The 16649-nt window shown below is 35.0% G+C and overlaps 2 protein-coding genes and 1 pseudogene across 3 annotated transcripts; 1 reads left to right on the plus strand and 2 right to left on the minus strand.

Annotated features, from left to right (window-relative positions):
- Positions 1-168: 168 nt before the first annotated feature.
- LOC103344694 (putative protein phosphatase 2C 6) lies at positions 169-4173 on the minus strand. The gene is made up of 5 exons (XM_008248314.2): positions 3717-4173; positions 2430-2819; positions 1575-1692; positions 1248-1471; positions 169-1168 (listed from the first exon to the last, which is right to left on the minus strand). The coding sequence occupies exons 1-5, from the start codon at positions 3996-3998 to the stop codon at positions 626-628; spliced, it is 1557 nt and encodes a 518-aa protein (XP_008246536.2). The 5' UTR covers positions 3999-4173; the 3' UTR covers positions 169-625.
- A 4587-nt stretch (positions 4174-8760) lies between these two features.
- CBSX3 (Cystathionine beta-synthase (CBS) family protein) lies at positions 8761-11718 on the plus strand. Of its 2 annotated transcripts, none has more exons than XM_008248326.3 (6): positions 8761-8911; positions 9880-10146; positions 10258-10339; positions 10992-11065; positions 11208-11268; positions 11381-11718. In XM_008248326.3, exons 2-6 carry the CDS (start codon positions 9889-9891, stop codon positions 11521-11523), a joined length of 618 nt encoding a protein of 205 aa, XP_008246548.1. In that variant the 5' UTR covers positions 8761-8911; positions 9880-9888; the 3' UTR covers positions 11524-11718. The 2 variants fall into 2 exon arrangements, with proteins under 2 accessions (XP_008246548.1, XP_008246556.1); XM_008248334.3 differs by having other exon boundaries at positions 8780-8911; positions 9884-10146.
- Positions 11719-12965: 1247 nt separating this feature from the next.
- LOC148921353 (uncharacterized) lies at positions 12966-15342 on the minus strand (annotated as a pseudogene).
- Positions 15343-16649: the final 1307 nt, after the last annotated feature.

Raw genomic sequence — 16649 nt, forward strand, 5'->3', positions numbered from 1 at the left:
CAAATTAGTGAAATTACCAAAAGAGAATAATCCACAATTAGTTTTACTCCAGTTGTTCTATCCTTAACTCACAACCTATTTTATGAGAACTTGTCAAAGTCTTATTAAAAACATGTCAAATGCCAAGCTGCCTGCTAGCTAGGCTTTGCTTCTGTGGGGATTTAAAAATTAAAATAAAAAAACTAGGCTGAAGAGGATTGCACCAAGAAAGGGTGTGCATGGCGTTGACAATCCTCCCCCGCCAAATAAATCAAATTTGTAGTGTGTAATGTAAGCAAAAATGTTTACAGAGAAAATGACAAAGTAACACAAAACGACAGCTGAATTGCACTAGACTACAATATAGTTGTCCATCCATATTCCAAAGGACAATATCACCAACAACATCTGCGCGGCCACCACTATGGTCAACAAAATAGAAGCTTCTTAACATATAGTGGCTAACTCATTTATCTAGGAATTGTTCGATACCTGTGGATATCGTATCTGGCAACCTGAGGCCTCCAGATTCTCTAACTGGATGTGAATTTGAACAATCCGCTTTTTCGAGAAAGAGGCCGTGACACAGGTATCGTTTATGATCTTTTTTCCTGAGATTGAAATGGATTGCCAGCCTTTAGATGCTTCATAGCCACTTTTTTCTCCAACTGGCAGCTCTTTTGTCACCAGATAAGAGTCTGGGAAGGCTTAACAGACTATTAACCCTGGTAACACCTTCCAAGGCTGACCAGTCCTCATCCTCTGTAGTTGAAATACATTCTGCTAAGCTTCTTTTAGACTGGCCCTCAAACTTTGTAGGAAGCTTTTGTTCTGTTGACTCAAATATGGGCACAATTTCATTAGAGCTTCGTACAGTACCTGAATGCTCAAGAAGAACGGCCTGAGAATCACTGATTTCTAAATCTTCAGTCTTCTCATCTGTTATTGCCATCCTCTCCATTGCCTCTCCATTAATCTTTGACACGTCATTTTCTGTCACAGCCTCAGCAGCACCAGACAACTGTTCTAGAAAGAGGCACACAACAGCACAATCATCATTCTTGGAAGTAGGGTATTTGAGCCTCCAGGCTCTAACGGCACAGTCTACAAGAGCCCTGGCTGCTGTGGTGTGACCTGGGGCAGAAGCTACAATTTCAATAGCCTCCTTATTTGAAAGGACATCCCAGACCTGTACAATGTGCAATTTATTTATCTCCTTTATTTAGGGGCAAGAAATCACAAAATATAGAAAGGAAAGAAGAAAATACCCCATCAGTAGCCAGAATAATGAACTCATCTCTTTCTGTAAGTTGGCGATAGTAAACATCAGGGACAGAAATCAAACCAAAATCCTTTAGACAGAAATCCCCAAAGGCTCTAGCCATTGCCAAACCAGGCGAATCATTGTTAGGCAACCATACACGAGCAACTTCTGGCTCATCCTGCAAAGCAAATACCCTTCCCTTGCATTGATGGATCCTAGCAGATTCCGCTAATTACAGAAGATTCAATAAATTTTGATCAATGGACCTTTATTTAAGACTTCTGTGTGATTGCTGAGAGAGAGAGAGAGAGAGAGAGAGAGAGAGAAATACCAGGAAGATCAGGCTTCAAGTCTACTGTCAATTGTACAGCAATCAAAGAGTTGTCTTTGTCTCTTGTTGCCAGTACAGCTCTCGAATCCCCAACATTTCCAAGTACAAGATTCTGACCCTGAAAAACCATACATCTACAAGTTAGTTTTTTCAAAACTCCCATGAAATTTCATCATCTTCGGCAAGTCTAGTTTAGCCTTCTACTTCGACCACTTCTAATCACTCCAACAAATGCCATTATGATAAAGAATGTCCATCTTAAAAATAATAATTACGAAGAAAAGAAGAATAGAACAGGGATGACTTACTTTAAACTTCTCGGTGTCATAGACTCATAATAATGATTAAAAAAAACTAAAATAACTTACCCAATGATCAGATTTCTTATTATCATATTAGATAAAATTTGATTAGGAAGAAAGAAAAATAAGAAATTTTGTATAGAACTCTATAACCTCAAAGTTTGCAGAATCCTTCGACTACAGAGTGAGTACTTATATGAAAGATATAAAATACAAAACATCTTCAAACTAAGTTCCAACATATCTTACCATTTTATTTAAGGTTACGCTTGATGACAAAAAGCATCAGCATTTAATCTTCTTGAAACTTAATTTTTCGCATATTTATTTCCTTTCAGGAGGGGTTGTCTTTAAGTTATACACAGCATATACTTATAAGAATTACGTTCTCCATTGCATCAACAGTATTTTCCTAAATTCTAAGTTTCTTTACTATCATATATACATTTATATATGTATGCATGTAAGCACACAAAGAGAAAGACACATACATAACACACACGTGCACAGGTATATGACAGGAAACCATTGAGGATGTTTCACGAATGTTTACCTGTTTTACCAGTGTAACAGCAGTCGTGCCACTGCAGAGGCAATCAATTGTTGGATGCAATTTTAATTCCTTATCCATTAACCTGAAAGCCTTTAAGAATGACCTTTTTAGTGGTAGATACATGTCGGGTAGTTTTTCATTTTCCTGAACCTCCAATGGCTCACACCATTCATCATCGATGCTTGGAGATGCAGTTTCTTCAATATTAGAGTTTCCATTTGCATTTTCAGTCGTACCGAGATTGCTCAGCTCACTGTTTGAATTAGCTTTCCACTGAGTACGTAGTATAAGAGGAAGAGAATCTCGAACTTTCTTGGCAACCATATGACCAAATGGACCGTGGCCATCAAATACCCCACAAAATATTGTATCATTTCTTGTACTGAAATTCTGTAGCACAAACATAGTAACCAAATCAGTATGAAGTTATTCAAACTAATGACAAGAGAAATAGAAAATATGTCATATGAAGGAACAACCTTTCAAAATTCTTGCAATTTGACTATACTAATTCATTGACGTAAGGAATTCAATATTATGGAGACAAACATCATCATTCTGTAAACATAACAAATTCCAAGGCTTGAATAAAATTAAAATTAGTAGTACTATATCGATTCAGGTATGGTACTTGGCCTGAATATGTTCTGCAAGTGCCCCCTTTTTTTCTTTTGATTCAAGTCTCCCAACCCTTGAAATGTCAGTTAGCCATACCCTAACCAAAACACACAGGGATGGCAGGATGAAGAAGGGGCCTTGCAGCACAAAAAGTAATACCAGACTAACTAGAAAATTGTAAATCTGCAACAAAGTTCAGTGTGCCTACATGCAGGGCATTTGTACCGTGATTCCTCACAAGGATCATTCTAAAATCATACTAAGGTACTGAATTAGCCATCTATGATCTGAAGTGTGAACATGGGTAGATAGATAACTAAAAACAAAACAAAAAAATCTAAAAATAGACTTATGTAGCTCACAATTCAAGTCAACCTGGATAAAATAGCACCAATGAAAGGAAACCTAGCAACAGTGCAATTGAAGCAACAATATCCATATTTATCTATCCCCATTTCCATTAAAACCCTCTACTATACAAATCATCCTGTCCAAAACCAAATACATTTGCCAAATGGGTTTTTCCAAGTAAGCTGCAAAAATATGCATTTTGTCCCCACAAATGTAACAAGACAATTCACAAGTACAGAAACAGTAAGGATTGCTGAAATGGGGTTTTGATAAGCAATCAAAGTTAGAAACTTTCAGTATGAGTAGGTGAAGACAAACCTCCCAGACAAGCATGGCGTCTTGATTGGTCCCTTTCTTGCCTTGCTGAGTATACAAGCACGCAACTTTGCTACCTCCATTGGCGATCAATCTACCCGGAATATCAATCTCCTGACCCAAATCTTTACAACCAACTTGGTCACCTCCTGTCTTCTTTTTCTTCCACCTTTTGGAGCTATTCTTGGTCTTTGGAGAAGCATCATCAGCCGAGTCTATTGTGCTCAGCTCCACCGTATCAATCCTCTTTCCCATGCCTTTGGACGTAGAACAACAAGAACCCATTTGATATTCGATACTATTTCGATACTTTACCAAAATCCCAACTTGCCAAATCGGATCCACAGATTCTTATGATGTGGGTTTTGTTTGTCTCACAGATTCAATTCAAACAAGAATAAGACCACTGTAGGGAGATGAGTATTTGAGTAGGTACAAAACTTTGGCACAGAGTCACAGACCCAGACTAGTCAATAACCCACACAAATAAAAATAAAAATAATTTTAATAATTATAATTATAACGAAAAAGGCTTCATGACATTGTACACGGTGACCTATTTTGCAAGAATTTATTGACCTTCTTCAACCTTCATTCACCTTCTTCCTCTTCTTATTCAAAGTGGGTTCTTTTTCATTTCTTTAATTTCCACCTTTGGAAAGATCAAAGTTAAGTAAGTAAATAAATAAATACCATAAAATAAAGTTGTGCATAAATATTCATCTACTACCACCTCTGGTCCATTGCATAACATTTAATAATCGGTTGCATCATGTGACAAGCACGAGAAAGACACTATTAATTGCTATTACCCCACTGCCTCAAGTTTTAAATTAGAAGAAAAAATCAGATTTTTTTTAAATTTATAAAGTGAATAATTTAGGGTTTTAGTTTTGGATCCAACATTGACATCGTCAAGTCCGTCCACAACCGAAAGAGTTAACTCTCTTCTTTCATGGACTGTCTAATCTGTTGGGGCAGTGGGGGAAATATGACACACTTATTGTTTCCTTAACATGGTTTTGTTTTGTGCTTTCCTTAACATGGTTTCTATGTGGTGTTATTTGCTAAGAACAAGCAAATGGTTTTGATTTGAATATGAAAGCTTTCGTGCCTTTGTTTCTCCGAGCTGGCATATTCTATATAAATCTTGGGTTGAAGCTCTATCAAACAAGCACCAGGCACACCACATAGAATTCCATATGATACTCCAATTACAGTTGGATCGATAATTTTTCATGTTTTCTCTCAGTTCTAACGATGTTTCAAAGATGAGGTACAAACCAATTACAACTTTTGAATATGTCTCCTCCTTTCCCCCAATAGAACACTTGTAGCCTTAAAATAGTTGTTTTGGTTGCATCTAAATCTAATATAAGGTGGTGTTTGATTGTTGGAATGGAATGAGAATGTTATCAATTCCATTTGGTTGGTTGAAATTGAGAATTAGTTGAAGAATCAATGCTTAATTCCATTTCATTGTTGGGTTAACCATCATGATAGGATCAAATATCCAAGAATTCAGATTCTAGGATGGTGGGTGTTGGGTGTGTAAGTTGGCGTTCGAGTCTTAAGTCTCAATCATGAGTTTGGGATTCTTGATCCATAAGATTCGAATTCCTTAATTGTGATCTTGGATTTCTCGTCCAAGGTCCTAAGTATTTGATTTAGAGTTCTTGATATGATTTTTTAATTTTAGAGTTCAATGCCTTAAATTTGGGGTTCGAGACATGAGTGTATGATTTAGGGCTTTAAGGTCTCAACTCTTGGATACTAAGGGGTGTATTCAATTAGAATTGTATACGAATTTGAAAGATTTTTTTTAAGTGACAAATTTCCTGAAATTGTATAACTTATATAGGTTTTACCCGGATTTTTAATAAACTTATATAGGCTTTTATTATAGTCTATAAAAGAACTTGTATACCCCAAAGATTTCAACTTGTAGGGTTTAGGTTTGGAGAACTTTTGTTATAGATTCATATATATTTGCATAGACTCTTTCTTCCCAATATTTTCCTATTTTCTTTTATTTCACTCTTTCTTCCCAACACTATTTTCTTTAAACTATGTTGACCTAGCCACTAGTCAACCATCCCTTTTTTTTCCCCAAATTATTCCTCTACCTGTGTGCACAATAATGAATTTCCCTTTGAAATTTCCACGAGTTGGAAACTTTCATACCTAAACAATGATTTTCTCTTTGAAATTTCCACCAGTTGGAAATTTCCCTTTGATTTTGTTCACGAACAACAAACTCTTCGTCCAAAAATTCAATTTAAAAAAAAACCAACCTTTTGTCCAAAAAGGCAAGGGCCCTATCATCTGGTAGTGTTATGTGTGATGGAAATATATCTCAACCTTCCACCGCCTTGAGTTGGCTTCACGCCTAGATGATCTCCAAGGGAAGTTATCGGAGATCGAGAAATCTCTCATCACTAATGGAGGAGCTTTGCTAATACAGGACGCTTGTAACCTCCCAAGGTCAGTGCATGGTTTAGTGCATTGTTTGCCAAATTATGGAAAAATTTCTAACGCAAAGAGGAAAAAAAAACATGTCGTATGAAATCTTTGGGGTGGAGATTGGACTTATGTTGGCCTTTATTATTTATACTTAAACCCTACAAATTCTCCAAACTCCAACACTTAATTAAATCCTTCCAAATCTATCTCCTTTTGAATACAAGTAAATTTATTTGGACTTTTTCCAAGTCCTAATTGAATACACCTACATTTAGATGGACATTTTAAAAGTTCAAACAAGTCTAGATTGAATACACCTAAACTGTTGATAAGTGTATTATTTCCTATATTTTTACACCTTTTATATGTAGGTTTTGTGGGGAAAGTTAATTAAAAAGAGTATTATTACTTTACTTTCCTTATTTTCAGCTATTCTGCGCTCTTGGAAGGATTTCAACTGAAAATCAATTTTTTGAATGCATTTTAGTGCAAGACCAATTGTAGAAGAAAGCTAAGACATTGATCATTGTATCAAAGTTTCATAATTTTCTACCAAGCCAAATGCTCCAGACCTGCAAGTCAAGACAAAGTTGAAATCCCAGAACTGCACTGCTGTGGAAGAGTGAAGATTTGAATATCTTTCCGATATTTCCTAGTGGTGTGTAATATATGCTTGGAAAGCTTAGAGATAAAGCTACGTTTCTCATATTTTTCCAGAATTTTCTAGGAAGTGGAACAACCCCAAAACGTGCGTGCAAGTTGGCTGACGTGTTTCCAAGTCAAATAAGGATTCTTTCCTAGTTTGTTTCTTAATTGTTTGAGATTTTGTTTTGCTTTAGGAGAGTTTTTCTAGACCTTTTTGAAGTAGGGTTTAGTTGTTTTATACTATATAAGGATCACCTTTTTCCACCATCATCTACCATATTTTTCCACCAATCATACAACCAGAGAAATATCAGAGGAAGCCAAGAATTTGCTGCTGCATTATTTGAAGCTTTTGAAGGTGTTCCTGTGAAGATTCTGAAGATCAAGTCCATCGGCCAAATTGGTTTTATGACAATAATTCTCTTGTTTATATTTTCTTCTGTCATGAACTAATTTCCCTTGCTAGGCTAATAGCCTAACCAAATCTCTTCCAATTATCTTAATGATTTAAATATCTAGCTAATATTTAATTGATGATCCTTTTGTAACAAATACCATACTTGAATGAAGGGACTAAATTTATTGTAGGGAACTTAATGGGTTCTTGGTTTTTAAATTTCCGAGAGAGAATGGGTTGTTAATTGAGAAAGTGAGCCTAATTGAATTAGAGAAACCAACCAGGATAGTAATTATGGTTAATTGGCTATAAAATTAAGTAGAATTGGTGAAAGATGCTCTGGATCATTTTAAATTGTTTTAGCTTTCTTGAATAAATCTTCTTAATTAACTGTCATAATTGGTAGTTAATAGATTGAATATACCTCACAACAACTGTTATAGACTTTTTGAAAATTTGTAAAAACCCAAATTGAACACACCCGGATTTTTAAAATCTTTTTAAACGCTCTAGAATCCTTATTGAATACACCCCTTAAGTTTGAGGTCTCATGTTTGGCATCCTAAATCTAAAGTCATGGGATCTCAAGTTTAATGCCAAACTCTCGAAGTCACAAATGTAGAGTCCAAGGTCCAAGTCAAGACATTCCTTAAATTCAAGGGACAAGCCCTTAAAATAGTTACAAGGGCAAGTAGTTTCATCATTTTAGAGAAATAGTGGGACATAAATCACTAACCATCATTGAACTAATATGATCAATTCTTTGATAATAATAATAAATAAATAAAAACTAATAAGATCAATTAACGAAAATAGAGTATTGATCCTATTTTGTCCTTTTACACTAGTTTCATTATACTATGATTTACATTTTGCTTACTTAATTATCAAAAATACAAACAGAAGAGGAAGAATTGCAAGTAGATAAAAAGGGAGTGTGAGAAGCATCTTTAACTAAAAAATCTAATTCATAAGAAAAATAAATAATACAGAAAAAAAAAATAAAAAAAAAATCCATCATACAAGACAAAATGTTAAAATGGTTCATCCCTCCAAAATTGGACAAACTTGTCAGATTCGTCCGTCGATGACATGAAATAACTCTTGTATCACTATTGGACAAATGACCGAGAGTTGTTCAACGTCACTATTTGTGAGTGACATAAGTTATTTCATATCACTAAGTGACTGTACCAGTTTGTCTAATTTTTGAGGGGCCGAACTATTTTATCTTGATTCCCTCCTATTTGTCCTTTAAGTAAATTTAGGTTTTAGCTAAAAAATTTTTTTTTTAGACAGAAAAACCTCTCAACTTTCAAATCAAAGACATGAATGTAAAGGATTCATTAGAATCCAAAAATAAATAAATGTAATTTTGTCTAATTTTGCTTATTTTACAAAATTTCTCTCTCATTTGTATTTTTCCAAAGTCTCCCTTGTCTTTATATGTTAACCGTTATTTTTGGTCTAAAAGAACGACAGTTAGATAACTTTAGATTCACGCCTTTCCGACGCGTGTCAAAGGAAAAGTGGATAAACGTTACCTAACGGTTTATTTTATCCATAACAAACGCCGTTTAAGACCCACTGCCTGAGCTCAGAGGTGGCAGAAGAAGTCAAAACTAGGTCTTAATCCTTAAGACAGGTCCATCTCTATCCGAGAGCCGAAATTGCAGCTGCCCTGCCCCCTCAGGTAATTGTCCTTCTCTCTCACACAACTTCCTCCTCCTTCTTCAACCTTTTGCTAGCTTACCAAGTCTTATCTGAAACTTATATGGTTGAAATAAATCAATGATTTCTAAAGGTTTTTCTTTTCTTTTTTCATTTATCAAAGATTGATCTTTGGTGCTTGTGCTTGATTTTCAATTTTTTCTTTTTCTTTTTTTTTTGGATTTTGGGTTCTAAAGTTAGTGATTCATATATGACTTTATCTGATCGAATCAAGTGTTATTTGGTTGCTGTGATCCCATATCGGCTAAGTATATTAGTAACTTAGCAGTGATTATGTGAGCTGCTGGACACTCTTTCTTTGCAAGCTGATTTTACAAGGGAAAGTTCCATCTGTGGATTTATATAATCAATACTAATTTAATGGAAGAAAGGAATTTTAGGACTTGTTTTTATCAGTGTGTCAAAAATTGTTTCTGAAGATTTTGACTTTTTCCAGTTTTGTATTCATTTTTTGTTAATAGTCTTGATGCATTGGATGACTTTGGTTGATCACATGGATTTAGAAGTCAAGCTTACTTAACTCGAGATTGGCTGGCTACACACTTGGAACTTTAAAGTCCTTAATGATTAGTAGATTTGGGAATTGGTTATTTTGGTTTGGTATATGCTTGGTAAACCCAATTCCATGAGACTCTTTTTTGTAGGGTAATTGGCTTCCAAGAAATTACCTTATGCTAATTTATTTTCCTTCTTTATTTTTCCAATTTTGTAGCTTTATCGTAGCGCAATGTGTTTATGTAGGGATCCAAAACCCAGAGACTAAGACCAATTGATCAACAAAACCAACCCAAATTGGAAAGCTATACTGATTGAGACTAAATAGAAGGAATACAAATTAAATGGAATCAATGGCATAATATCACCCTAGCATATGCATGAAAGGCTTATTACTAAATCCATTGTGAAGGAAAATATAACCTATCTCTTCAGACAGGTAAAATGCAAGGAGCATTTAAAGCTTTTTCATCACATGGAAACATTGTGAAGAATGGAGTTTTGCGACACATCCGTCTTGTGAATCCCCTAATTCAGCCTGTTGCGTTTTCACGCTTTGAGTCTGCTACGCCTGCTCGCATAGAAGAACATGGTTTTGAAAGCACCAGAATTGCAGACATCTTGAGGGGGAAAGGTAAAGGTGCTGACGGTTCCTGGCTCTGGTGCACTACAGATGAGACTGTTTATGATGCTGTTAAGTCGGTAAGCATATTTGAGCTTGATGAAAATTCGTTTTATTGCAATGATTTGATAAGCTTTAGGCATGGAGGATTTATGTTATGACTCATAACTAATCAATCATTTCCTTTTCAGATGACCCAGCACAACGTTGGAGCCTTGGTGGTTGTGAAACCTGGAGAGCAAAAATCTATCGCAGGAATCATAACAGAGAGAGGTACTTTTATATTAAGGCTTCTGTGGCTCATTTCTTTGCCTGTTTTGACTCTATAATTGTTTCGTGAGAATATTTTAGGCAATAATGATTGTAGATCACTTTGAATGAGGAAAACACTAATGGAAAGTTGGAAGCTCATTGTTCAACTCTTATGTGAGTTCAATTTGAGCCTTAGTCTTGACCATAGAAACAAATTCATAAATTAATAAGGGTGAAGAAAAAGCGTTGAGTAGGATGCATGAACTCATATATGCACTTCTTGCAGAAAAAAAAGCTAAAATAGAGTAGTAATTTAGTGAGCACCTATAGGAAACCACATCGGAAGAAAATAACAGTTGGGCAACCATGAGGTAAAGTTTGAAGAACAATCACTTTGTATGGTTTTCATGGACCTTGATTAGAAGATGATTTTCATTTTAAATTCAATTTAATAGCTGACCTGATATAATTAGAATAATTGCTGCTCAAAAGCAACTTTAAGGAAGTTAGAAAAAAAAGTTTGCTAGGAGTAAAGGGGTTTGTATGATCAAAAGAATCTTTCTTGAATGATAGGTCATAACTCATTGCCAAATTAGAAATGTTTTTGAATTCTCGGTCACAATTGAGTTCCTCACAATTAACTGTGTTTTCTGCTTTGGTGGATAATTTGTAGATTATCTCAGGAAGATCATAGTGCAGGGAAGATCATCCAAGTCAACAAAGGTCGGGGATATTATGACTGAGGAGGTATGACTTGTTAATGTTACATCCTCTCTTCACAGGAGACTTTGTGCTCACTACGATTTACATTTGTTAAAGTTCTATTACATTTCTCTTCATGAATGCTTAACAACTTATGATGGAGAATGCCAAAACGTGGTGACTGCAGAACAAGCTTATCACTGTCACCCCTGACACCAAAGTTCTACGGGCAATGCAACTGATGACAGGTATATCTTCTCCTTCATGTTATTGGATTTTCTAACTTGCCCTCTTTCTCTATTATATTTTTGAAAGCAAGGAAGTTAATGTAAGCTTGACATTCATGTGTTTCATGGGTAGATAACCGAATCAGGCACATTCCAGTAATAGATGACACGGGAATGATTGGAATGGTGTCCATTGGCGATGTGGTTCGTGCTGTGGTGAGTGAGCACCGGGAGGAGCTAGACCGCCTGAATGCTTATATTCAAGGAGGTTACTAGATGATGATGACGAAGACGATGAGATGCTGTTTAGTTGACATCCCGGAATGACCAACAGTAATAAGCCTGAATGCTTGTATATATCGTGTGTTGTTTGTGCATCTCCGGTTGTTTGGTTCTGTATTTCCCAATGTCTAATTACAAACTTGTGGACTATCAAGTGCTTAATAAATAGCAATGTTGTGTTTGCTAAAATCTTCTGTGGTGAATTTTCACACATGCATATACCAATGACCCTTTTATTATGTTATACATGCGTCGAAACCATAATATCAAGTGGCTTAGGGCCGTTGTTAGGTAGAAGGGTCATTTTATCGTTATTATTATTTTCAATAAATAGTATAGCCCTGCGGCTATATTACAATTAAATATAATATACTTCACCCGTATAGCCGGTCGGCTCTACTACTTTTGTTATTATAAAAAATCGGCTGTACTATTTTTGACACCTGCGAAGCGGGCTCAGGTCCAAAGCGGGTGGTCTGCAAACAGTACAGCCGAGCGGCTAGACTCGTGGATTTTTTTAATAAAAAGAGTACGACTGCACGGATATACAACGGTTTTATTATTTAAAATTGTATACGGTTTTATTATTTAAAATTGTATAGCCGAGTGGCTATACTATTTTTGACACAGAAATGGAAGTAAGGCGCAGGTGGGCCATTTTTATTATTTATAAATAGTATTGCCGAGTAGCTATAATCGGAAATTTTTTAAAATAACGGCTATACTGGTTTTGACACATGGCCACGTGGCATGTGCCAGGGGTTTTAAAAAATAAATAAATAGTATTGCTGCGGCTATACACGGATTTTTTATAATAAAAAAAAAGTGGCGAAATGAAGAATTTTATTGTTAAAAATGACATAGCCGCCCGGCTATACAATTTACACATGGCGGAGCTAGGCCGGTCCCCTTTAAAAAAAAATATATATATAGTATAGCTACAGCCATACACTGGTTTTATAATAAAAAGAGTATAGCCGGTCGGCTATATGCAGGATAATTTTTTTTTTAAAGAGTAGCCCTGCGGCTGTATTGCGTTGTTTTTTTATTTTAAATTTAATAAATAGTATAGCCGAATGGCTATACTCTTTACATAAGACATTGTGATCTTTTTTTTTTATAAAAAAAAAATGGTTTTTCTCTGATTTTTGTTTATCGAGAAGGGTAGTTTAGAGCCTTATTCATTACTATTAGGCCATTAACTGAGTCTCTATTGTTCACCTTTGAGTTTTTACTTTTCCAAGGCTATTACCCGTATAAATAATTTTGCATTTTCATATTTAATACTAGTATATACACGCAGTGGCGGAGCCAGGAATCTTACCACAAGGGGTCTTAGTGTAAAAGTCCAAATAAAAATTTAGGATGGAAAAACATATTGAAAATGAAATCATAGTACTTTCATTCATAATTCATAACGAAAACAATATTACAAGCTATAATTGTCCATGACGAGGTTTCATATTTTGAAAACGAAGCATTATAGCTTCATTTTCAATACAAACAAAAATATCTCTCTCAATATAAACAAGCAAGCTATTACTCAACCATTGATCTCTCATTTTGTTCTTAAGTGGACCCTTAACAATATTCATGACAGAAAATGTTCTATCTACTAAATCAGTTGCAACCGGTAAAATTAAAGACAATGTAATGAGCAAATACACATAATTGAATACTTGATGCATCCTTGTCTCCACCATTTTTTTTGCAAGATCAGCAATCCCTTCCAATTGAGAGAAATCACTACTGTAATGCACATAATAAGTATAAATCTCAAGTTGATCTTCAAGTACCAAACGATCCTCATCCAAAATGTCTTGAGGATAAAATTGAGCAAAATGAAGTAACTTTGGTTTATCAAAAGTTACAAATGAATCTTTCGGACTCAAACATGCCAAACAAAATAGCAACTCGGTATTTACCTCATTAAAGCGATCCTTTAACTCCGTAATTTGCTCATCAATAATATAAATAAAGAGCTTCACACGATAATGATGATGATTTGTCTTTATTGGAGCATTACACCTTGACCTCCCTGGAAGTATAAATGCATCTTCCATGTTAGGAACATCAATATGATGTTTGTCACAAAAAGAAGATACTTCATCAACCAATGCATCGAACCCATTATTCTTCATCCAATATAGTTTTTCCTTGCATGATTTCACTAAAGCCATTGCATTCAAAATTTCTTGATCTTTCTTTTGCAATGCTTATGACAAATCATTTGTGAGTCCCAATATGGCTTTCATCAAGAAAAAGTGAAACACAAACTCAAAAAGATGTATTTCTATCATTAACTTATTTGCTTCACCTGCAATTTCATTGGGATTATCATCAATAACCATTTGAAGCACATGAACCACGGATAAAAACATAGAACTTATGCTAATCAAGGTACCATAGTGTGAGTTCCATCGTGTGTCACCGGCACATTTGAGACTTGTTTCTTGATTTAAGCCTCGCCCCATTATAAGGCAATCATTTTCAAAAGCTATCACAAGCTCTTCTTGGAGTTTCCATCTAAGTAAATCACGCCGCTTACAATATGCTCCAACATGATTAACCACACTATTAGCCGTTGCAAAAAAAGAGGCAATGTCTATATTATTCTTTGCCACGACAACAAGAGCTAGTTGAAGTTGATGAGCAAAACAATGAATATAATATGCACAAGGTTGTTCTCTCAATATCTTTGTTTTAAGGTCATTCAACTCACCTATCATATTACTAGCACAATCATAACCTTGTCCTCATAGCTTGGAAATGCTTAAACCGTTGTAAGAAAAGAATGTGTCAATAGCATCATTTGGTGAACTTGAAGTAGTATCGGTAACATATTAGATACCCACAAATCTTTCAATTACATGCCCTTTGTCATCAACATAGCGCAACACTATAGCCATTTGCTCTTTCACCGACACATCATGTGCTTCATCCACCAATATTGAAAAGAATCTGTCTTTTAGACCATCCATGATAGCATTAAGTGTTTCAAGGGCACATGAATTCACAATTTCTTTTTGAATGCAAGGAGCTAGTAATTTGAGATTCCCCGAAGCATCTTCCATCACAACTTCTCTAACTTTATCATCATTATCTCCAAGGAATTGCAATAGTTCCAAGTAATTTCCCATATTGCTTGAAGTATCACTTTCATCATGGCCACGAAAAGCAAGACCTTGTCGTAATAAAAACTTAGTGCACTTGATTGATGCATTCAAGCATGTGCGATAAGTCTTACGAGCTTGGTTAGAGTGTTTGCTCACTGCCGTTTCAATACGTGTGTTTTGATTCATCAAATTTGTAGCAGCTTCTCTAGTTTTGTTATGAACACTCCCAACCAGTCCAACATACATCTTAAATCTCTCTCCCTTTCTTCCAATTCTTAAATCCATCTCCAGTGAAAGCTTCACTACCCACTTGTTCAAAATTGGTTTTAAAGAGATAGCAATAGAGACAAAATGCCGCATATTTAGATATGCTATACTCCAACCAATCAAACTCATCAAACCATTGGGGAATGAAGCGTCGATTAATTCTTGACATATTAGTTATTGGGAAATTATGACCTCTAGGTTGACAAGGTCCTTTTTGCAGATATGATCTTCGGACCTCATCTCTTATATTAGCATCATAATCTATCATTCGAGTTCTTAATCCAAGGTCCGCTTGAAGATTACCCAAAACACCATCTAACTGACTTTGTCTTGAACTTGGAGTTCTTGAACTGCCAACATTATTTGAACTATCAACATTATCCAAACTACCCAAACCCGATGATGACTTTCTCTTAAAAAACCGTTCCATAATAATTCTACATATACAAAATAATCAAAATAAATACTCACAATATAAACAAACCATCAACATAATCAAAATAAATATGAATTGAATTTCAATTAAATTAAATATATTCTACATATACAAAATAATGAAAATAAAAACTCACAATATAAACAAACCATCAATATAATCAAAATAAACATGAATTGGATTTCAATTAAATTAAATATATTAAATATATACAAAATAATGAAAATAAAAACTCACAATATAATCAAAATAAATATAAATTGGGTTTCAATTAAATTAAATATATCATACATAGTAACATAGGGTTTAGAACTTACTTGGATTGTGAAATTTCACAATTAGAATGAGTAAAACAAAGAGAGCTATTATAATGTTGGAACATTGAAGCAGTCAAACACTTGGGGAGCAGCTCTTCTCTAAGATAACCGATTGCCTTAGCTCTGGAATTCTAGACGGGGTGAATATCCTGATGAGTTGTGTATGTCGGCTCTTAGAGGGAGCTGCCCTATTTATATGCATCACTCAAGGAGTCTTGCCCATCAAGAGACTCCTTGAGTTTTCCTTATTGCAATAGAACAGTGACTCGTAATTTTAATAGAACTAGAAACCCCTTTAGCCTTGTAATCCATTTAGAACACTGATACAAGGGCTGCTGGACGAGACAGATTTAAGTCCTAGATTAATCTGGAGTTCTTGCAATCCGACATAGATTAGAAGACCACTTTCGTGAGTTTAAGATAGTAAACCATCCTACATTCTCCCACTTGGTCAAATAATCATTGTGACTCAAGATTAATCACTTAATGGCCAATTTAGGACTTTAAAATTTCTCAGTTTCTTATCAAGCCACTGTCATTGGTATGAACTCATATGGAACTGTCAAAGCACATTGAATAAATAACATTCAAGTCTTTTGCAACCACACATATAAATCTATAACAACACATGAGGCGGCCAACTGAATTAGGATCAAAGAATTGTTGAGATCTGCCTTAGGATGTGTTTGATGATCAAAACAATTCTTAGCTCACCCTTACAAGACTACCAAGGTCTTAGCAAAACTATCATGGCTCCTTCATGGATACGAAAATGCAAAACATAAGTGCTAGCAAATTTTGCAGATTCTTCCTTCATCCATATGCCAAAACATTTATAAATTGGAAAAACACAATTTAAGAAAACTTTGAATAACATTATCAAAATGTAAACTGTAAGAACAACTCCGATTGAAACTAATTAAATGAAAACACACTTAACTCTGGCTCCCACTGACTTAAACATCAAAACTAATCTGCAAACCC

This window comes from Prunus mume, linkage group LG1 (assembly GCF_029339155.1).
Source record: "Prunus mume cultivar Tortuosa linkage group LG1, ASM2933915v1, whole genome shotgun sequence".
Taxonomy (NCBI): domain Eukaryota; kingdom Viridiplantae; phylum Streptophyta; class Magnoliopsida; order Rosales; family Rosaceae; genus Prunus; species Prunus mume.